The following is a 23,976-nucleotide window of genomic DNA, read 5'->3' as shown; positions in this document are numbered from 1 at the left end:
GGTTATTATTATGTATTATTAGTATCATCTTAACTCTTGTGGGTGTGATGAGATCTGCCATATATGTTTTAGTTTGTGTTTGTTAGGGTATTAGGTATGCTTAGGGGTGCCGTCTCGCCATGCCCTGTGGCTGGGGGGATCGGTGCCCTGAAGCTACATAAAAACCCTATACACCCCCCGAAGTGGCAAGGGGAGTTAGGGGACAAAATAGGTCTAAATATCTCAAATATACAACTCCTTGTGGCTCACTCTGGGTACAGGATTTGACACATGCTACCCTGGTGACCGCTCACCCATCCCCCCCAACTTCCGATGCCTTACACTGTCCCAAGACACCCCCCTACCCCTCCCCCTATACACAAACACCCCCGCACTCAACACACACACACACACACACGCGGACATGCACACACGCGCACACACACTCAGACAACAGTGAAGGAACAGGTGATGAAACTTAGGGTGGGCGAGGACAGGTACACAGAGAACGACAAAGAGGTGTGTGAAGAACTCAACAAAAGGTTCCAGGAGGTCTTTACAATAGAACAGGGAGATGTCGCGGCGCTAGAAGAGGTGGCAGCAAACCAAGTGACCTTGGATAGGTTCGAAATTACAAGAGATGAGGTCAAGAAGCACCTATTGGAGCTGAATGTGAGAAAAGCTGTTGGGCCGGATGGAATCTCGCCATGGGTATTGAAAGAGTGTGCAGGAGCACTTTGCCTACCACTCTCCATAGTGTATAGTAGATCACTGGAAACGGGGGACCTACCAGAAATATGGAAGACTGCTAATGTAGTATCAATATACAAAAAGGGTGACAGACAAGAGGCACTGAACTACAGGCCAGTGTCCTTAACTTGTATACCATGCAAGGTGATGGAGAAGATTGTGAGAAAAAACCTAGTAACACATCTGGAGAGAAGAGAATTCGTGACAACCCATCAACATGGGTTCAGGGAGGGTAAATCTTGCCTTACAGGCTTGATAGAATTCTACGATCAAGTGACAAAGATTAAACAAGAAAGAGAAGGGTGGGTGGACTGCATTTTTTTGGACTGTCGGAAAGCCTTTGACACCGTACCCCATAAAAGGTTGATGCATAAGCTGGAGAAACAGGCAGGAGTAAGTAACTGGTAGGGCGCTCCGGTGGATAAGGGAGTACCTAAACAATAGGAAGCAGAGAGTTACAGTGAGGGGTGAGACCTCAGACTGGCGTGAAGTCACCAGTGGAGTCCCACAGGGCTCTGTACTTGGACCTATCCTGTTTCTGATATACGTAAATGATCTCCCAGAGGGTATAGACTCATTCCTCTCAATGTTTGCTGACGACGCCAAAATTATGAGAAGGATTAAGACAGAGGAGGACAGCTTGAGGCTTCAAGAAGACCTGGACAAGCTGCAGGAATGGTCGAACAAATGGCTGTTAGTTTAATCCAAGCAAATGTAATGTAATGAAGATAGGAGTAGGAAGCAGAAGACCAGATACAAAGTATCACTTAGGAGATGAAATACTTCAAGAGTCAGAGAGAGAGAAAGACCTGGGGGTTGATATCACGCCAGACCTGTCCCCTGAAGCTCATATCAAGAGGATAACAGCAGCAGCATATGCCAGGTTGGCTAACATAAGAACGGCCTTTAGAAACTTGTGTAAGGAATCTTTCAGAACATTATATACCACATATGTCAGACCAATCCTGGAGTATGCGGCACCAGCATGGAGTCCATATCTAGTCAAACATAAGACTAAAATGGAAAAGGTTCAAAGGTTTGCCACCAGACTAGTACCCGAGCTGAGAGGTATGAGCTACAAGGAGAGACTACGGGAATTAAACCTCACTTCGTTGGAAGACAGAAGAGTTAGGGGGGACATGATCACCACATTCAAGATCCTCAAGGGAATCGACAGGGTTGATAAAGACAAGCTGTTTAACACAAGGGGAACACGCACTAGGGGACACAGGTGGAAACTGAGTGCCCAAATGAGCCACAGAAGTATTAGAAAGAACTTTTTTAGTGTCAGAGTGGTGGACAAATGGAATGCATTAGGAAGCTGTGGTGGAGGCTGACTCCATACACAGTTTCAAGTGTAGATATGATAGAGCCCAATAGGCTCAGGAACCTGTACACCTGTTGATTGACAGTTGAGAGGCGGGACCAAAGAGCCAGAGCTCAACCCCCACAAGCACAACTAGGTGAGTACACACACAACCTCCCTCTCAACCCTCCCGCACTAATACGCCCCACACACCCTCATCATCCCCTCTCTCACTTCCACCTCCCCCCATACACTCACACCTCTCTCCCCCCTTTCTCTCTCTCACTCCCTTCTCCCTTCTTTCTCCCCCCCCTCTCTCTCCCTTCTTTCTCCCCCCCCTCTCTCTCTCTCCCTTCCTTATCCTCCCCCCCTCTCTTTCTCTCCCTCTCCCCCCTTTCTCTCCTGTCCTCTCTCTTTCCTACCCCCCTCTCTCTCTCTCTCTCTCTCTCTCTCTCTCTCTCTCTCTCTCTCTCTCTCTCTCTCTCTCTCTCTCTCTCTCTCACTCATAGGGAAAACATGGAAGGGACACGAACTCGGGGCGACAAACGCAGGAGGACAATCACGGCTGGAACAAACTCAGAGGATGGGGTGGAACAGGAAGACTGGATGAAGGAAGTACTCCAGCAAATGCAGGATGAATTCAGTGAAGGACTGAGGGTAATGAGGGAGACAGTAGCCAACCTGCAGGATGAACTAAGGGCAGCAAAGGAGGAGATAAGATGCCTAAAGGAGACTCCTCCGCAATACCAGACACAAACTGTACCTCATGGAAGTGGGAATGCTACTATGGAGGGGACCACCATAACCCAGCTCTCATTTGCTGAAATGCTTAAAAAGAGCCCTGAAGCTAGGTCTGCAGTAAGGGAAGTTGCCATGGAAGTGGCTTTCTCTCAGGAAGCAGCTAGATGTACTAGCCGGATGATAGAGAGAAAAAGAGCGGTAGTAGTAGCAGGTATTAAAGAGCAAACAGGGACCAGCCCAAAGGAGCGGAGAGACAAGGACAAAAATGCAGTTACCGAGACCCTTAAATAAGTAAGGATGGAGGGAACTGACCAAAATGTTGAAAAGGTTTTCAGGCTTGGAAAGTACAACAAGGACAGAGACCGAATGATAAAGGTGGTATTCATGAGCGAAATCACGAAAGAGGAACTGTTAGCAAGGAAGAGCGGTCTAGCAAATGTTCAGAAATTCAAAAAAGTATTCCTGCAGAGGGATATGACAAGGGAAGAGAGAATGCAGGCAGCAGACACGAGGAAGGAGCATAGGGGGAGAGAAAGGAATCAGAATACCACAGCCCCGAACCCTACAATCCCAGAGGGGAGTGGGGAACCCTCCTCAAACAGTGCAACAGCCACAGGGAGTGGGGCACCACCCCCACATTCTACCCAACAGACACCCAACCTGCCCCATCCCCTGTCAGCCCCCCACTAATTACCCACCTAGGGCACCCTTCCCCCTCCTCCCACTCACCCCTCTCCCCAGGACCTCTCTTCTCCCCCATCCCCCAAGCCCTCCCTTCTCCCACATGTCTTCCTGTCTCTCCCACCCCCAAGCCCTCTGTTCTCCCCCACCCCACCTAAGTCTTCCCCTCTCCACCACTCCCCTAAACCCTCCCCTCTTCCTCACCCACCTCAGCCCTCCTTTTCCCCCCACGCCCTCCCACCTTTTCTCCCCCATCTCCCAAAGCCTCTCTTCCCCCCATGCTCCCACTCTCACCCCCCAACCCTCCCCCTCTCCCCCACCCCCCCTACCATCCCCCTATCCCCACCCCCCAAGCCCTCCTTCCTCCACCAGTCTCCCCGTACCAGATCCCCCCAGCTCCCACAGGTCCCCCCCCCCCCAGAGGAGAAGCAGAAGAGAATCAGTTTCAGGGTGATGTACTCGAAAATAGATGGGATCACAAGCAAGACAAGTGAACTAAGGGAAAGAGCACAAGAAGTGAACCCATATGTAATCGGACTCACTGAAACAAAACTCTCTGGAATCATAACGAATGCCGTGTTTCCCCTGGAGTACACAGTAATAAGGAAAGAGAGGGAAGGTAGGGGAGGAGGCAGAGTGGCCCTACTCATGAGAAAGGAATGGAGTTTTAAGGAGATGGCTATCCAAGGCTGTGAGGGGTTCAGAGACTACATAGCAGGCACCATGACAATGGGAGGACCAAGAATAGTAGTAGCAGTAATATACAACCCTCCACCAAATGACAGAAGACCCAGTCAAGAGTATGAAAACAACAACATGGCAGTGAACACTATAATTGAGAGGGCAGCCTCTGCTGCCTGTAGAAATAGATCCCACCTGCTCATCATGAGCGACTTCAATCACGGAAGGATTGACTGGGAGAACAAGGAACCGCATGGAGGCGAGGATACGTGGAGAGCCAGACTATTGGAGGTGGTGACTAGAAACTTTTTAACCCAGCATGTCAGAGAACCCACAAGGATGAGAGGCAATGACGAACCAGTGAGACTCGACCTAGTCTTTACTCTGAACGACTCTGACATAAGAGAAATCGGTTTTGAGGACCCAGTAGGAATGAGCGACCACAGTGTACTGGTGTTTGAGTACCTGATTGAAGAAAGGTTATTGAACTTGAGGAGGAATACCGAAACCAAAAGGTTAGCATACTGAAAGGGAAATTATGAGGGGATAAGAAAATTCCTAACAGATATAGCATGGGAAACAGAGCTCAAGGGAAAGACGGCCCAAGATATTGACTACATCACGCAGAAGTGCAAGGACGCAGCAAACAAGTTTGTCCCAATCCAAAAGGAAAACAGAGAAATGAAGATGAGAAACCCATGGTTTAATCAAAGATGTAGGCTAGCTAAGCAGCAAAGTAAAAGGGCATGGAGAAACTATAGGAATAACAGGACACTGGAGAGCAGAGAAAGATACCAAAATGCTAGGAATGAATATGTCAGGATGAGAAGAGAGGCAGAAAGACAATACGAAAATGACATCACAAGCAAGGCAAAGACTCAGCCTAAATTGTTGCATAGCCACATCAGGAGAAAAACAACAGTAAGGAATAGGTTATGAAATTAAGGATAGGGGCGGAAGGATTCACTACAAATGACAAGGAAGTGTGTGAGGAACTGAATAAGAAATTCCAGAGATAGGAGAGGGAATAGCTAACGAGGAACCACTGGAAGAGTTTGAGATTACCAGCGGGGAAGTAAGGAAGTGTTTACTAGAGTTGATGTGACAAAGGCTATAGGCCCAGATGGAATCTCCCCTTGAATCTAAAGGAAGGAACAAAAGAACTGTGCCTACCACTCTCCATAGTGTATAACAAATCACTGGCAACAGGGGAACTGCCAGATATTTGGAAAGCAGCTAACGTAGTCCTGATATACAAGAAAGGGGATAGACAGGAGGCACTGAACTACAGGCCAGTGTCCCTAACCTGCATACCATGCAAGCTGATGGAGAAGATAGTGCGAAGAAAGCTAGTGGAGCATCTGGAGCGAAGGAACTTTTTAACACAGCATCAACATGGGTTCAGGGATGGCAGGTCCTGCCTCACAGGGTTACTTGAATTCTACGACCAGGCAACAAAAATAAGGCAAGAAAGAGAAGGGTGAGCAGACTGCATATTTTTGGATTGTCAGAAAGCCTTTGATACAGTACCACACAAGAGGCTAGTGAAAAAGCTGGAGATGCAGACTGGAGTGAAAGGGAAGGTACTCCATTGGATAAAGGAGTACCTAAGCAACAGGAGACAACGAGTCTGTGTGAGGGGTGAGGTCTCAGATTGGCGAGACGTTACAAGTGGAGTCCCGGAGGGGTCAGTCCTTGGACCTATACTGTTTCTGGTATATGTAAATGATCTCCCAGAGGGTATAGATTCGTTTCTCTCAATGTTTGCCGATGATGCAAAAATTATGAAGAGGATTGAAACATAGGATGATAGTAGGAGGCTACAAGATGACCTAGACAGACTGAGTGAATGGTCCAACAAATGGGTGTTGAAGTTCAACCCGAGTAAATGCAAAGTAATGAAACTAGGCAGTGGAAACAGGAGGCCAGACACAGGATACAGAATAGGAGATGAAGTACTTAATGAAACAGACAGAGAGAAAGATCTAGGAGTTGATATCACACCAAACCTGTCTCCTGAAGCCCACATAAAAAGAATAACGTCTGCGGCTGGCTAACATCAGAACAGTGTTCAGGAACCTGTGTAAGGAATCATTCAGAATCTTGTACACCACATATGTAAGACCAATCCTGGAGTATGCGGCCCCAGCATGGAGCCCATACCTTGTCAAGCACAAGACGAAGCTGGAAAAAGTCCAAAGGTATGCTACTAGATTAGTCCCAGAACTAAGAGGCATGAGTTATGAGGAAAGGCTGCGGGAAATGCACCTTACGATACTGGAAGACAGAAGAGTAAGGGGGGACATGATCACAACCTACAAAATCCTCAGGGGAATCGACCGGGTAAACAAGGATAAACTATTCAACACTGGCGGAACGCGAACAAGGGGAGACAGGTGGAAGCCGAGTACCCACATGAGCCACAGGGACGTAAGAAGGAACTTTTTCAGTGTCAGAGTAGTTAACAGATGGAATGCATTAGGCAGTGATGTGGTGGAGGCTGACTCCATACACAGTTTTAAATGTAGATATGATAGAGCCCAGTAGGCTCAGGAACCTGTACACCAGATAATAGGAAGGATAAGAAATTTAGATGATTGTCATGCCCTTCAAGAAGACCTGGACAAAATAAGTATATGGAGCACCACTTGGCAAATGGAATTTAATGTTAATAAATGTCATGTTATGGAATGTGGAATAGGAGAACATAGACCCCACACAACCTATATATTATGTGAGAAATCTTTAAAGAATTCTGATAAAGAAAGAGATCTAGGAGTGGTTCTAGATAGAAAACTATCACCTGAGGACCACATAAAGAATATTGTGCAAGGAGCCTATGCTATGCTTTCTAACTTCAGAATTGCATTTAAATACATGGATGGCGATATACTAAAGAAATTGTTCATGACTTTTGTTAGGCCAAAGCTAGAATATGCAGCTGTTGTGTGGTGCCCATATCTTAAGAAGCACATCAACAAACTGGAAAAGGTGCAAAGACATGCTACTAAGTGGCTCCCAGAACTGAAGGGCAAGAGCTACGAGGAGAGGTTAGAAGCATTAAATATGCCAAAACTAGAAGACAGAAGAAAAAGAGGTGATATGATCACTACGTACAAAATAGTAACAGGAATTGATAAAATCGACAGGGAAGACTTCCTGAGACCTGGAACTTCAAGAACAAGAGGTCATAGATTTAAACTAGCTAAACACAGATGCCGAAGAAATATAAGAAAATTCACCTTCGCAAATAGAGTGGTAGACGGTTGGAACAAGTTAAGTGAGAAGGTGGTGGAGGCCAAGACCGTCAGTAGTTTCAAAGCGTTATATGACAAAGAGTGCTGAGAAGACGGGACACCACGAGCGTAGCTCTCATCCTGTAACTACACTTAGGTAATTACACTTAGGTAATTACCAGTTGATTGACAGTTGAGAGGCGGGACCAAAGAGGCAAAGCTCAACCCCTGCAAGCACAAATAGGCGAGTACAAATAGGTGAGTACAGGGTTTAGATCTTGCACCGGTAATGTTCATTGTCTACATAAACGATCTACCAGATGGAATTCAGAATTATATAAACATGTTTGCTGTTGATGCTAAGATAATAGGAAAGATAAGAAAATTAGATGATTGTCATGCCCTCCAAGAAGACCTGGACAAAATAGATATATGGAGCACCACTTGGCAATGTAATTTAATGCGAATAAATGCCATGTGATGGAATGTGGAATAGAAGAACATATATACAGAAGAATTATGATAAATCTTTAAAGAATTATGATAAAGAAAGAGATCAGGGGGGTGGTTCTAGATAGAAAACTATCACCCGAGGACCACATAATTAACATTGTGCGAGGAGCCTATGCCACGCTTTCTAACTTTAGAATTGCTTTTAAATACGTGGATGGTGAACTAAAGAAATTGTTCACAACTTTTGTTAGACCAAAGCTGGAATATGCAACAATTGTTTGGTGCTCATATCTTAAGAAGCACATTAACAAACTGGAAAAGGTGTAAAGAGAAGCCACTAAGTGGCTCCCAGAACTGAAGGACAAAAGCTATGAGAGGTTAGAGGCATTAACCACTAAACAGTGCAATGAACCTGCAGGCACTCGAACGGGGGGGTGCACAACCTGCCTCCGGGATCTTACAGGTATATCAAATGATTCAAAACTCCTGCGGCTACATGGTGTTCACATCAGCTTCCTCAGGGCACTTGTAAACAGGCACCATTTTTTTTAAATCCTGGGCAACATTCCCGGGTGTGAGAGCCTCAGTACTGAGTGAGCAACCAAGGCTGGAGCATGCAGCATGAGTTAATAGCACTGCTGTTCAGCTTGTGACCACAGCATTGCCTAATAATGTCAAAATATATATGTAACTGGTATTATGTAGCCATGACAGTATTACAGAGGAGCCTGAATGTGATAATGACTATGCACAATTTTCAAATATCAATGAATCAATGCTGTTCATGATATACACAGAGCTAGCCACAGCATTATTTTGTCCATCTAGGACTCTTCAAATGACTTATGTTCCTTTACAAAATAAACTTGTGGTCAATTATTCATTTACAGGATTCAGTGACCAGGATTGTGGTGATAATTAGCGCTGTGCGTAGTATTGTGGGAGATGGAAGTTTGGTGAGGGATGGAGGGACGGACTCGAGGTAACGTCACTGCATGTGGCAGCCACTCTTGTTTTGCTCACCATACTAGCTAAGTGGTTCGCTATGGTGAAAATATATGAACATGGGTATATTCAATGTGTGTATATATATAGTGTAATAACAGCAACAGGAGTATGTTGGGAGGAACAATTTTGGTGAGGAAGGTCGCATTGTACTCGTAGCATCGTCGTCTGCTGTGTGACAATTGTCATGCAGTGTATGGTGGCCACTGTGCTGTTTGGACACAATACCAGCTTAGTTGTATAGTTATGGTTAATAAAATATGTAAATACTTATACATAACGTGTGTAGTGTAATAGAAACAATAACAGTATGATGGGAGGAGGAATGTTGGCGAGTAAGGTGTTGGAGTGAGAGAGGGCTGGCTGGGTGTGGCAGCTCACACTCGCGGAGTGTGTTGATGATGAATGTATATAGTGTGTGATAGTGTATAGTTTGTAAATATGTTGTAAATATACATAAATATGAAACATTGGATATACTATATGAGCAACATATGTGGACATATTTGTGATGCATGTAACACAGTGTCTTGGGACAGTACGGATGTTCTACTGCCATAATATTGTGTACGTGTTCATTAAATATAGGATTGGCAAGAAAATACAAATGTATTTGGAAATGTACATAAAAAATTAAAAAAAATTATTTGTGGCAACTCGCGCATGTTGAAGCTGGCGCACGACTGGCTCCGGGAGTCTACGCCACGGGCGACCACCAAATCGTGACGTCACACATCATTTTCCAGACCCCATTGCGACGAAAGTAGGTACAATTTCGTTTTTTTTTTTTTACATATCTGTGATCAGAGAAGAGTATTTAACATTTTCAAAAACAAAATAATTTTTTTGCCAAGAATTAATTTCCTGCACACAGGGGAGGGGAGGTTATCTCGAGATGATTTCGGGGCTTTAGTGTCCCCGCGGCCCGGTCCTCGACCAGGCCTCCACCCCAAGGAAGCAGCCCGTGACATCTGACTTACCCCCAGGTACCTATTTACTACTAGGTAACAGGGGCATAGGGTGAAAGAAATGCTGCCCATCGTTTCTCGCCGGCGCCCGGGATCGAACCCGGGACCACAGGATCACGTGTCCAGCGTGCTGTCCGCTTGGCCGGCCAGCTGGTGGGGGTGCCGGGGCCGGGGGTGTCGTATTTGGAATCTGAGCAGCACAGTGGTTAAATATGACAAAACTCGAAGATAGAAGAAAAAAGTGGCGATATGATCACTACATACAAAGTAGTAACAGGAATTAATAAAATTAATAGGGAAGAATTCCTGAGATCTGGAACATCAAGAACAAGAGGTCATAGATTTAAACTAACTAAACTAAGCTGCCGAAGAAATGTAAGAAAATTCACTTTCGCAGAGTGGTAGTCTGTTGGAACAAGTTAGGTGAGAAAGTGGTAGAGTCTAAAACCGTCAGTAATTTCAAAGTGTTATATGACAAAGAGTGCTGGGAAGACGGGACACCACGAGCGTAGCTCTCATCCTGTAACTACACTTAGATAATTACACACACACACCATATTTTAAACAAATATCTCTACCTTTTCTTAGAAAAAGGGTTGAAGAAAAATACTTTACTGCTAAGGGACTATATTGAGTTTGGAGCACATCAGCCGATCTGTTACAGAATCACGCAAAAATCATAACACCCTAATGAAAATTTTATCAAAATGATGGAAAAAGATTATAGTAGCCTAGCTTAATATGCAGTTTTTTATTATGAACACATGCAAGTACTGAAAGTTTAAAATCATTAATAAGTGCTCACAAGTATCATGTTGAAATGAGTGCATTAGATTAGACAACAGAGTAAAACAATACCTACCTTGGCAGGGTAAGTGATTAGCACTAAACTAGTGAAGCCCCATGGCGAGGGATTTTTAAATACAGTGCACCTGAACTATTACTATTACACAGAGGCGAGAGATCTAAAATTATTGTTTTATGAAAATATATCTTATTTTGGTTATACCAGTACCTACATTCCTTAATCAAGTTATTATACAACTTGAAAAAGCAGGAAGTATATTAAACATGCCAGAATTTATATTCTAAATCTAAAGGGAATGATCAAAAGTAAATTTGTTAATTTTCTACAATACATACATTTTAGAAATCCCAGCAGTACATGACAGTTGGGAAGAATAGAACCTCTCTTCCCTCTCAAAAAAATATAAAAGCTATGTACAACATACACAAAGATGATTAAATAAGCTTCTATGTACTAGGATGTACCTATCAGTAAACAGTTTACATGACTAGCCAATGAGAGTCTTGAAGTCAATTTTAAGTTTCAGTTTAGCTTTAGCTTAATCCTGGGACCTGGTCAGACAGACAGATCAGGTATATGTCTGTCATTCATTTATTCATTCAATCATACAGCATATAGGTCTTGTCATGCTCTACAGACAAAAGCATCCCTTCAACTTGGCTTTACCACAGATCACTTCATGCATTGCTTTAGTTTGTAATATGCAACATTACCTTTGAGACAAAAACTGGTAGTCCCCCATAGAAAGACTGGCTGTCACACATCAGTCTTGTAACTTAACAGTAATGCAGAACACTAACAGTATTTTAGAAAGCACACACGGTATATTCAAATGTTTATTAAGTAATGTGAACACAATGAAAGACAATTGAAGCCATGTTTCAGCAAGAATACCTGCCTGTATACAGGACAGCACATACATGCGTTAGACATTTAACATTAATCATTCCAGTACTTCACACACAGCTACTGTACTCAACTTGTTCAAAATATGCTGAAATATTTTCTTGTTATTTCTTAAAACTGCACAAAATACTTTTAATCATGTGTGAAACTAAGGACACAAGCACCTGCCATATATATATATATATACACAAGCATGCAACCGACTACATCTTTCACCACTCTCAAATATGAAAGTTCCATATTTGTTTGTATTACCCAAACTAGTGTCAAAATAATGTGAAATGATTTCTTGAAATTGTTGAATTTTCATTTACAGAACTGTTAATAATTCTTATGCCCCAAATGTCAGTTATATCTTACATGGTTTCTCTAATTATACTGACTTTTTTACTATTATCTTTTTTAGCTTTCTAAGTATTCCCACAAATGTATATACAGACCCTGAAAAAACTATTTACAGTGTGTTTTTGCACAAAATCTTGCATGTCCAACTTGATATTGTAATACAGTATTAACATTTACACACCCAAGAAGCCAACTCTCGTACCACAATAAACGCCTATGTGCAAGCTTCTAGATTTGCACGAAAAATATATTGTAGATGAAAAAAATACGAAAACTAAATAAATATTAGGCACACATTTTAACCAAAATCATGATCAGATAAACCTGCTTAAGAATATAAGAGAGAAGTACTGTTTTTTTGAAAACTAATATAAAACATATAAACAGCAGTATTTAAATTATAGTAAAAACATAAAAGACAATGAAACTAAGGCTACTATATCTGATTTTATAAGTAGTCACTATAAAATTTCCAGTTTTAAGAAAGTAATCTCACCATTAATATCTAACTATATAAAATCTTATTTTATCTACAGACAAAATGCAGGAGATAGTAAAATAAACCCCACTACAGATATACAACAAAAACCAATGTTGAATATTGCAAAAAGCAACAAATTATTTATTGCATTGAGTTCATGTGATGCATTAAGTCAAAACTGCATATATCAATAGTTCTTCAGCTGGACTTTCAGCGTAAAGTCTATTACAGTACAACTTTCCACTGGAAATACTGGAGATAAATATGTAATATATGTGTGGAAATATTAATGCAATTTAGTCTGCATTAGAAGTATGCATCTTCTGACTTGTGAAGCAAGGTGATATTTGCATTCTCTCTCCTTATCACTAAGTCATTGCAGCACACAAAGGAGAATGTGAAGATTTATTATAAGAACACTTAAGCCATTAGCATTATATCTCAAGAAACTTGTTCATGATGATCTTGTATGCAGTCTCCTCCCCATTTGACTGAAGAACACACTGGTGAAATCCTGGGTACTGGGCTGAATTAAGTGATACCCGGAACTTCTCACCAAGACTGAGGCTGAATCCTAGGCACTGGGTATAGTCGAGTAAATATATTTAACCAGAGAATGATTGGGAAATTAGACATTTACCAGTAAGAGTGCTGCAACTAGTATTGAGAAGCCTAGCCTCCCTATATCTATACTTCACCGAGCGGTGAGTTAGCTGACTTTGCCATTTACAGTATGGCCATGGCTTGCATAATGTGGTACAAAAGTGTACAATAGTCTCTCTCTTATCTAGATTAGATCAAAGCAGAGATCCTTCAAATGTAAACAAAGTATATTATTTATAACTCACAAATATTCCTTTTTATAAAAGACAAACCAATACTTTCTGATAATAAATATATATATATATTATATATATATATATGTGTGTGTGTGTGTGTGTGTGTGTGTGTGTGTGTGTGTGTGTGTGTAATTACCTAAGTGTAATTACCTAAGTGTAGTTACAGGATGAGAGCTACGCTCGTGGTGTCCCGTCTTCCCAGCACTCTTTGTCATATAACGCTTTGAAACTACTGACGGTCTTGGCCTCCACCACCTTCTCACTTAACTTGTTCCAACCGTCTACCACTCTATTTGCGAAGTCTTGTGTGTGTGTGTGTGTGTGTGTGTGTGTGTGTGTGTGTGTGTGTGTGTGTGTGTGTGTGTGTGTGTGTGTGTGTGTGTGTGTGTGTGTGTGTGTGTGTGTGTGTGGTGTGTGTGTGTGTGTGTGTGTGTGTGTGTGTGTGTGTGTGTGTGTGTGTGTGTGTGACAGTGTCAGACCACGAAGGAAGAATTGAAACAGGAATTTCCTTAAGTATTTTCATATATTAATACATCTTCAAAGATGTATTAATATACGAAAGTACTTAAAGAAATTCCTGTTTCAATTCTTCCTCCGTGGTCTGACACTGTCACATTTTTCATCACGTGTTAATTTTCGTGATTTACACACACACACACACACACATATTATATATATATATATATATATATATATATATATATATATATATATATATATGTCGTACCTAGTAGCCAGAACTCACTTCTCAGCCTACTATTCAAGGCCCGATTTGCCTAATAAGCCAAGTTTTCCTGAATTAATATATTTACTATAATTTTTTTCTTATGAAATGATAAAGCTACCCTTTTCACTATGTATGAGGTCAATTTTTTTTTATTGGAGTTAAAATTAACGTAGATATATGACCGAACCTAACCAACCCTACCTAACCTAACCTAACCTATATATATAGGTAAGGTTAGGTTAGGTAGCCAAAAAAAGCTAGGTTAGGTTTGGTTAGGTAGGTTAGGTAGACGAAAAAACATTAATTCATGAAAACTTGGTTTATTAGGCAAATCGGGCCTTGCATAGTAGGCTGAGAAGTGAGTTCTGGCTACTAGGTACGACATATATATATATATATATATATACACATATATATATATATATCTTATACTAGCTAAGCCAAATACAGATACTGCTAGGTAAAGTGATATTACCTAATATATAGACTAGTTAATTTAAAAAAAATTTCAATATGAAAATTACACTCTTAATATTGTCCTGTCTTCATCAAGATTTGATATTTTTAGAATACAAATTTCCTTGATTTATATTACAATTAAATGCATATAGTAACATTCTTGTCTAATAAATTTCAGGTCCATTGTTAAACACAATTATGAAATAAAAATGGAATTTATAACGTGCTCAGCAAAAACCCAGAAGCAAAAGAAATTTGCTTGTAAAAAATGAGTTTTAAATATTTAAGCTTTCCAAATAACACCTTGGCAATAACATTGTATTTGGAGGCTAAATTTGAGGGGCAATTAGGATTAACACCACCTCCAAGTCAGCACATTGTGCAATAAAATGCTTTCCTATGTTTTTCTTGGATAAAATGTCGCCCACTCTGGGGTTACTTTCAGTCAAATGCATGCGATGACTCCTGGGTGTTGAGAAGATTGACTTCCTCGTCATCGTCAAACACTTCCACTTCCAGGTGATCTTTATTCTGCTTCTTACTGTGCTGATTCACATGTGATATTCCCTCAGTAAGGCCAGTGGTGGTCAGGCTGAAAACAAAAACAACGTTGAATGTAATGAAATGCCATTTTCTGGCTGAGCCCTGGAGGCTCCTTGAAGCTATCCGAACTGATATGTGCTATATTAGTCCTCGTGCCCTTATGCCCTTATGCCTACCCTCAGACCGCAGGGAGCAATAGCCTATGAGCACTTTACATTTAAAGTACAGTGGCACCTCTCTTTACGACTGCCCCTACTTATGAATTTTTTGCGTTACGACCCCAATTTCGTTGAAAAATGTAACGCGACTTACGACCGTTGCCTCGACTAGTGACTTTGTTGATACATGTATGGGTATGGGTATGAAAACCAAGCGTGTGGCTCCTGGTGGCACAGGTGTCCCTGCCTCAGTTTACCAGAGCCGCCCGATTAGTGACGATCCCGCTTGTAAATAATTTCATTGTTTTTGTGCTATTTTGTTTTTTGAACATACAAGTAATTATTATATATCATCCCATGGGTCCAAAGAAAGTCAGTGGTAAGGTTCAACCCTAAGAAAACACATGTGAGGATGACCATAAAGAAAAAACATTAGATCATTCATAGTGAATGAATGTGATGTCTCACTACAGACAAGTGTTACAACGTAGGGAAAAACAAGTGTCTTTAGATAGATTCTTAGTAAGACAATCAAGCAGTGAGCCACAACCAGGTGCTAGTGGTATGCAGGCAAAACATATGAGAGAATACCCCAGAGAAGTCCTCACTGCCTCATGTTATAATGGAAGGTGACTCTCCTTGAAAACAGTAACACCTCTCCTCCTCCCCCCCCTCCCCCTCCTCACCGTCTTCCATACACCAACGAGTCCTCAATAAAGGTAAGATATAAATACTATATTGTAGCTAGCACAAGAGTGGTATTCAGTACAAAAGGTATTTTTAAGCTAATATTTTTGGGGATGTGGAACAAATTAATTCAATTTACATTATTTCTTATGGGAAAATTTGTTTCGAGTTATGAATTTTCGTGTTACGACCCGTCTCTGGAAACAGATTAAATTTGTAAGTGGAGATACCATTGTATGTCATAATTGCTACTGGCCAGGAAGGGCACTCAGAAAGATAAGCGAAGCAAAACAGACCACAACTCGAACCGAACATAGCAAAATGAACTTTCCAAGAAAGGAAACAAATAATTAACACTTCATCCAACTACCACCCCCCTCGTTAGTGCTCACCTGAGCTGGCAGCCCACCACTTCAGTTCTTGAACAATGAAAACCACCGACTGGGAGAGAGGGAGTGTGTCAGGGGAGCCTCCAGGGCTTGCCCAGAAAATCTCTTATCGCCCTCTTTTATCCTTGTCTTTGGGTAGTTAGCTATGGGAAGCTGAAGGGGCTCCCTCCAGAAAATCAGTGTTAAATGTAACGAAACACCATTCTTCCCAGACATCCCTCCCTCCCTCCGGTCGGCGTTTTTTTTGCGTGTTTTGACATCTAGCTTAAGAACTGGCAGGCTTGGGTAGCCAGCGGAAGGTCTGGGGTTCCCCCGTTCCCCCTCCCAGGGATGGGTGGGTTGCGCAGACAGCGGCGTGTTGGTAACGAGATGACGTTATGCTCATTTGCTCGTTTTCTTCATGGGGAGTTCTATCCACTCATTCGGCTTTGGTAGCAAATCTTAACCAGAATGGGGGCTGCTTTGGAGTGCCAATCTTTCTGGGTGCCCGACCCAGTCGATGGCAGACAGAGTACTTCTAAATTATATATAAGGTGTCTCTATAGGCCATTGCACCTCGCACCTCTCAGACGGGGAGCCAGGTTCTGGCTCGTGGTCCCCAGTAAGCCTAGAACTCCATGTACACTGACTGATGCCCAAAGCGAATACTTGGTATCAGCCCAGAAAGCTCTGGGGAGCCGAAGGGGCTCCCCCCCAGAAAAGGACGGCAACGGGTCGAAGCTGCCGACAGAAACTGGGCAACGATGTCCTCCAGAAACAACAGAGAACAGAACAATGAAAAATAATACAGAGCCAGGACCCAAGCCGAATCCAAAGACAGAGTCAACACGGCCTGCCGACACTCAAGGTGAGAGGAGAAAAACATGATGCATCCACCTCCCGGAGGATCACACAAAGAGCTTCACTAAGGCAGACAACACCGCAGTAGCCAAAACCAGAACCCTAGCCAAAGGCCCCTCACTCAATGCCCCCCCCCCAACATCCTCTGAAAGCCAATCTGAAGACAGCCCCAGAAGACCGAAGAAGCAAAAGACCGAGGCCAAATGACAGCTTGTCAAAAGATCCTCAACCGTTAAGGCACCCGAAAGAGAGGGAACCTGAGTGTTATGAACCTAGTAATTACTTGCTTCTCACAGATAGTGTAGGCAGAATATATTCCGCCCATCTCAGTTTTCTGTTGTCTAAAGCTGCAGAGAGTAGCAGTAAATCTCTCAGGAAGTCCTAGCTAAGATATATTATATTTTAGGCCTGTGTGCCATACTTTGCGAAACTTTCGAAACGTCTCTAAGAACTATATTACACCGATCATTTTTCGACACTGCATTGGCTATATGCTCGTAGATCAGGGCTATAGCTGTATGGTCCCCTCTGCGGTTTCTATACCCATGTTGCCTGGTGTTATACTTCTCTTCCGCTTCCATGTACTTCACAAGTCTCTGATTTTTTTTTTTCAAATATTTTGCCTGGTACTTCGAGGAGGGAAATTGGCCTGTAATTTTCAGTTTGGGTTGGGGGTTTACCTGGCTTGGGGATAAATCTTATTGTGGCATTCTTGAAGTATGTGGGGAATAGTCCAGATGCAAGAGCTGCATTTATTATACGTCTGTATTGATGGAGTGCAATCTCTGGTAGGTTGGATAATACCATCTTATTTATTTTGCTGTTGTCTGGAGCCTTGTCCTTGAAACCCATAACTGTTTTATGGACCTCTGCAATGGTTGTGTGTTTCATGAGGTGGCATTCATTGCGGATGTTGTTAAGGTCTATCGGGCAAACGTTTAAATTTTCTTCAGGGTTTATCCTAAATATTTTTTCCCAGAACTTCCTGAATTCCTGTTCTTGTTCTCTCTCCTCATAGAGTTTATTTCCTGAGGCGTCTATGATGTAGGGTGTTTCCTCAGAAGAGCTTCCCATCAGGGTCTTTACTTTTTTCCAGAACTTTCCTGGGTTTCTGTAGTCGACTTGGATTTTGATTATTAGGTCATCCCATTGTTTGGTGTACTCTGTTTTGCACAGATCTTGCAGCTCATCTTGTAGTTCCCTTTGTAGTCTTTTGCGATCGTCCGTCCACCCGTGTTGTGTTATGAGTTGTAGAAGGTTGTTATATCTGGTTTGCAGTGTCCTGAGCGCCTCAGTGGCTGGGGGGTGTGGGAGCATTATATGGTGAGCTACGGGGATATGATCGTTCATGCCTTTTTCTATGGTGCTAATCCATGATGTTTCCTTTCCATTAAAGTCAGTGATACTGATTTCCTGTGCACTGCTTTTGAACGCTTCCCAGTCAGTTTTAATGCATTGAAGTCTTGGTGGTGAGGGTTTCTGAATAGGGTTGGTTGATAGCGTCAGTATTATTGGCAGGTGGTCGCTTGTGCTCACTGAGCCCCTTTCAATGCAGGTGTTTAGGAAGTGGTGGTTGTTTGACAGTATTATGTCTGGTTTACCACTGTGTCCTTGTCTGACGTAAGTTGGGAAGTTTGGGCCCAGGTGCGTTAGATTTCCATTTGTTATCATATTATGGATGGCATCTCCTGCCTGGTTGTTCCTTCCATGTCCTAGTGTTCTGTGGATGGCATTCAGATCCCCCAGGAAGTAGGCAGGTCTGTTCCTTCTGGTGAGTTTCATGATGTCTGCCAAGGGAAGGTAAGGTCCTCTTGGTGGTTGGTAACATGTCCTTATAAAGATTATATGCAGGCGATGAGTCACAATAACGTGGCTAAAGTATGATGACCAGACCACACACTAGAATGTGAAGGGACGACGACGTTTCGGTCTGTCCTGGACCATTCTCAAGTCAGTTGTGATGAGGAAGTAGAGACAGGCAATAAATAGGCACGAGAGATGAGGAGCAAAGTAAGGTGTAGTAGATGGGCTAGTTGTAGGAACTGCAGAGGGCCTATTGGCTCATACGAGGCAGTTCCTATTAAAACCACCGAAAGAGGAGAAAATAATGAGAAGAGGAAAACGAGGGAACGTAGGAGAAGACAATGAACAGAAAAAAAGAGAGAAAAGAGAAAGAAAGGTAAATGGAAAGGGTAAGCTTATTTAAGGTCACGTTTGTTAGAAAGATTAGAGCATTTGAGTATATACTGTGAAAGGGAAGAGTCCACAGCAACAAAGCCAGGACTCAAGTTCATGTTGGGTACATTGTGTATAAGAGCAGATTCAACAAGACGGCGTCTGTGTAGAGGCAGGAAAGATTATTTTTTCTTATTAGAGAAAATAATCTCTAAAATAATCTGAATATTATTCAAGATTATTAGATCTTGCAGAAAATAATCTGCAAGATCTATATAACAACCTGTATTAGAGTAGAGGCAGATAAAGCCATTGATTGGTCTTCCTCCAAAATAATCTTTCCTGCCTCTACTCTACACAGACGCCGTCTTGTAGAATCGGCTCTTATACACAATGTACCCAACATGAACTTGAGTCCTGGCTTTGTTGCTGTGGACTCTTCCCTTTCACAGTATATACTCAAATGCTCTAATCTTTCTAACAAACGTGACCTTACATAAGCTTACCCTTTCCATTTACCATTCTTTCTCTTTCCTGTCTTTCTCTTTTCTCTCTTTTTTTCTGTTCATTGTCTTCTCCTACGTTCCCTCGTTTTCCTCTTCTCATTATTTTCTCCTTCTCTTTCGGTGGTTATAATAGGAACTAAGTGGTTATAAGTTGCTAGTTCCAATGCTCTGTGTGGAGTCCAGCATAGAACAATGTGTTAAATTATTGTTAATGACTGGATGGCTATGTTGAAACTGATGGGTCTCTTCCACCTGGTGGATTGTTTGGGATCGGTGCATATCCACTGCGCATTGCGTTAAACTTATCGCCGCTAATCTGTTGGTTATGGGGTTTTGGTTTTAAGAATGCAACATTATCTGGTTGTACACGTCACTCGTATTGACATTGGAAATGTTGTGTTGGAACTTTATGTGCTGAGTTTTTATACCTTCTTGGAGGGTCTTGCGGTTAATCGTGCGGGTTGTGTTTCTTGAGGAGTATTCTATATTGTTTGGGACCTTTACTGAGGTGGTGACTGTGTCTGAGTGTGCAACATTGTCTGTAAGTGTGCGGTGAGCATTGATGCCCCCAGCGTGTCCTCTGATCCTGTGTATTCTGTGGAGCTTGTATGTTTGTTTGTTTGTGGGTCCCCTTCAGAGGTCATTAGTGGTGGTTGTTGGTGTTGTTTCATCTTCCTCTGGCTCGTTGATGGTTGCTGGAGTCGTGGGTGCTGGCACTTGTTGGGAGTTGGTCTCAGTTGTGGGAGTGCTGATTATATTGCTGTCCACCAGGGCTTTTATGATTTTAAAGGAGAAGGAGAGTGTCTGGAAATTCCATTTCTGGGAGACCATTCCTCTCATACGTTTCTATAATCACGGATCCAAATGACCTTGGACTTGCTAAGTTTTCTAAGTGATCAAAGATCATACTGCTCAGGATCTTTGTTGGTAGGTCACCAACTACCTGTGAGGTCGTGTTTGCTGGGTTGTGTAAGGTAGTGTTTGCTGGAGAGTGTGATACCTTATTTGACCAAGCATTGGTGGTAGTTATACCTGCATAGGTATTGTTGGCCATTGCTGTCTTTTTGGCTGTGGCTTCGGCCCTTTTTTGTTTTATGATGTTCTTCCTAGTGGAGCAGATTGATGCCAGCGTGCGGTGGGGACCCTCACAGTCGAGACATTTGGGGTTTTATTTATTTTTACAGTTTCTGAATATGTGTCCCCCTGCTGGCCACATTCTAAACATACTTTGATAGTTTGTTGTCAATCTACAGCTGAGTGGTCGTACTTATAGCATGTCCAACACGGGGTTATGTTATAGTATTCTTCTTCCTCAAAGTTGTAGTTATCCGTGCTAAGGTGTTAGTAGTGGCAATGGATACCTTGGCTGAGGGCTTTTTGTGCCATGGAGATTTCTTTGAATCTTATTTTCATCATGGTAGACAATCTCGGCATGAGAATTACTTCTTCTACCTTTGCCCATTCACTCCCTTCCTCTATGTCGTTTTTAATATTTTCAGGTTAGTAAGTGCTGCATCAAGTCTCTTCAGGACTATTGTCTTCCTGGCCTGCAGCTCTTGGGGAATAATGACCTGAAAATGTTTATCCATCAACTTGCGTTTATTTTCTCCCTTGATGACTGTGTCAACATCTTCATCCTGGTACCATAGTGCTATGAATGAGGAGTCCTTTGTGGTTATTAGTTAAGAAAATCTTACCTTGAGAGAGAGTGCCTCTCTGAGGAGGCCAGGTTCTGGCTCGTGGTCCCCGGTAGGCCTAAGAACTCCATTCACACTGACTGATGCCAAAGTCTAATAGTTCCGCATCAGCCTGGATAAGCTCCGGGAAGCCAAAGGGGTTCCCCCCAGAAAAACAGCATGAAAAGTACAAAACGCAATTAAATCTGCCCATAGTAGGAAAGCAGAATGTAAAGGATTTGGTAATAAAAATGTCCGACGATCTAACGCTGAGCGAGCATAACCAAGCAAATATTGCGTCAGCCAGAAAAAATGATAAGATGGATTACGAGAACTTTCAAATCCAGGGATGCCATCACAATGGTTGTACATTCAAATCACTTGTGCTGTTCCATCTTGAGTACTCATCAGTACTCACTTCCCCCTTCAGAGCAGGAGAGATTACTGAAATAGAGGGAATACAGAGAACATACACGGCACGCAGAGACGCGATAAAGCACCTAAATTATTGGAAGCGTCTCACAACTCTCCAAATGTACTCACTGGAAAGGAGACGAGAGAGGTATCAAATAATAAAATATTTTTTAAATATTGAAAATTTAAATACTGGAGGGCCTGGTCCAAATCTACACAGTAAAATATCAACATACTGGAGTGAACAATATGGAAGAAAATTCAGAATAGAACCAGTGAAGAGCAGGGGTGCCATAGGCACAATCAGAGAACACTGTATAAACATCAGAGGTCTGCGGTTGTTCAACATCCTCCCTGCAAGTATAAGAAATAATTGCCAGAACAACCGTGGACATCTTCAAGAGAAAGACTAGATATTTTTCTTCAAGAAGTGCTGGACCAACCAGTCTGTGGTGGGTATGTGGGCCTGTGGACCGCTCCAAACAACAGCCTGTTGGACCAAGCTCTCACAAGTCATGCCTGGCCTCGGGACAGGCTTGAGGAGAACAACAACTCACAGAACCCCATCAAGCAGGTACAGTATTCAAATTACACATCCCACCTTGCATGCAAAGTCAGATTATCATCGCACTCAACCATAACATCGACCCACCCATAATCCCTCCTCCTCCTGGTTTACCAGCTCTCCCTACACAACCATCCCCAACCTCACCTACATTTCAACCCAAAGAGATAAGTGGTATAACTTAATAATTTTTATACTGCTTGCATTATTTGTATATCAGGGTTTATAAAATCATAAGAAAATCTTTGGAGCGGGGTGCATGCCTTGCCTATGGACAACGATATGATAAAGGTGACACAACCAGGAGTTTGCCTGAATTCACAATGAAAATAGAGGCACTGAGTTAATCTTCAATTCACCTAAAAATGTCAAAATATATATGTTAATGCTATTATTTAGCAATGATAGTATTACAGAAAACCCCTGACTGATAAAACTGACCAGGATTCTGATAATAGCAGGATTGTGGTGATATTTAGCACTGTGCTCCATGGAGGGAGGAGTAATGCTGTGGGAGGGAGGGTGGCGGCGTCGTCTTCTGACTGTGAGTGGCCACCTTTTATTGACTGCACTCACCATACCAGCTTAGTGGTTCGTAATGGTGAACACAAATGTAGATACTTATATATAACGTGTGTATTGAGTGTAATAACAGCAATAGGAGTAGGTTGGGAGCCGCCATTTTGGTGAGGGAGGTGCGACGTCTGCATGACATGTCTTGTTGTTTACTGGTGGCCACTATGGTCTATGGACATCATACCAGCTTATTTGTACAGGTATGGTGAATAAAACAGGTAGATACTCATTATGCTGTATACACACATTATATATAACACCACAAACAATATTGTTGGAGAAGAAATATTAGTGCGTCTGGCCTTGAGGGCGGCCGCCACCAGCTGACTGTGTGAGTAGCCACGTCTTATTGCCTTTACTCGCCATACAAGCTTAGATGTACAGTTATGGTGAACAAAACATGTAAATACTTATATATAACATCTGTGTATAGTGAATAAGTGCAAAAACAATTTCGTGGGAGGAGAATGTGGGCGAGTGAGGTGTTGTTGAGGGAGGGAGTGGCAGCGAGTGGCTGACTGGTGTGTGACGGTCACTCCTCGCTTTTTGACTCACAAGACCAACTTAGTGGCTCGTTATGGTGAGCAAAACATGCAGATAATTATATATAATTTGTGTATATAGTGTAATAACAGCAAAACTATTTGTTTATTGTTTTATGAACATAATAATTGAATCACTAATATGCACACCATAATTTTGAGTAAAGGAATGGTTCACACATTTTATTATATAAATATATCACAATACACACTACTGAATAATATTACTGCATAAAACTAAAAAAAATCAGAGACATTGAAATAATTAGGAAATAATATCTTTGTGGCAATTGTCGCCTGACAGCTCGGGCGGAGCAGGCCTTGTATTCACCTAGTTGTGTTTGCGGGGGTTGAACTTTGCTCTTTTGGCCCGCCTCCCAACTGTCAATCGACCGTTGTTGTCTGGTGACTGCTCTGTCAACGCCTCTTTTTTACCTCACTTCCCGACCCGATTGTGGCCAATATATGCCACCTACGATTTTTTTGTTATTTTTTCCGTGATCAGGGGAACACAAATGAACACTTTTATGAGGCGAAAGA

General features: G+C 42.3%; 1 protein-coding gene across 1 annotated transcript in view; it reads right to left on the bottom strand.

Moving 5' to 3' along the window:
* Nucleotides 1-14,432: 14,432 nt before the first annotated feature.
* The window catches only part of LOC123762720 (protein GPR107), a 158,114-nt gene continuing 148,570 nt past the window's right edge, over nucleotides 14,433-23,976 (bottom strand). The window contains exon 14 of the mRNA XM_045749433.2: nucleotides 14,433-14,957. Coding sequence (XP_045605389.2) covers nucleotides 14,807-14,957 — 151 coding nt within the window. The 3' untranslated portion in view covers nucleotides 14,433-14,806. The remainder of the gene's footprint in view (nucleotides 14,958-23,976) is intronic.

Source organism: Procambarus clarkii, chromosome 27 (assembly GCF_040958095.1).
Source record: "Procambarus clarkii isolate CNS0578487 chromosome 27, FALCON_Pclarkii_2.0, whole genome shotgun sequence".
Lineage (NCBI taxonomy): Eukaryota > Metazoa > Arthropoda > Malacostraca > Decapoda > Cambaridae > Procambarus > Procambarus clarkii.
Note: the sequence above shows the minus strand (reverse complement) of the source record. Positions and strands in the feature narration are given on the sequence as shown.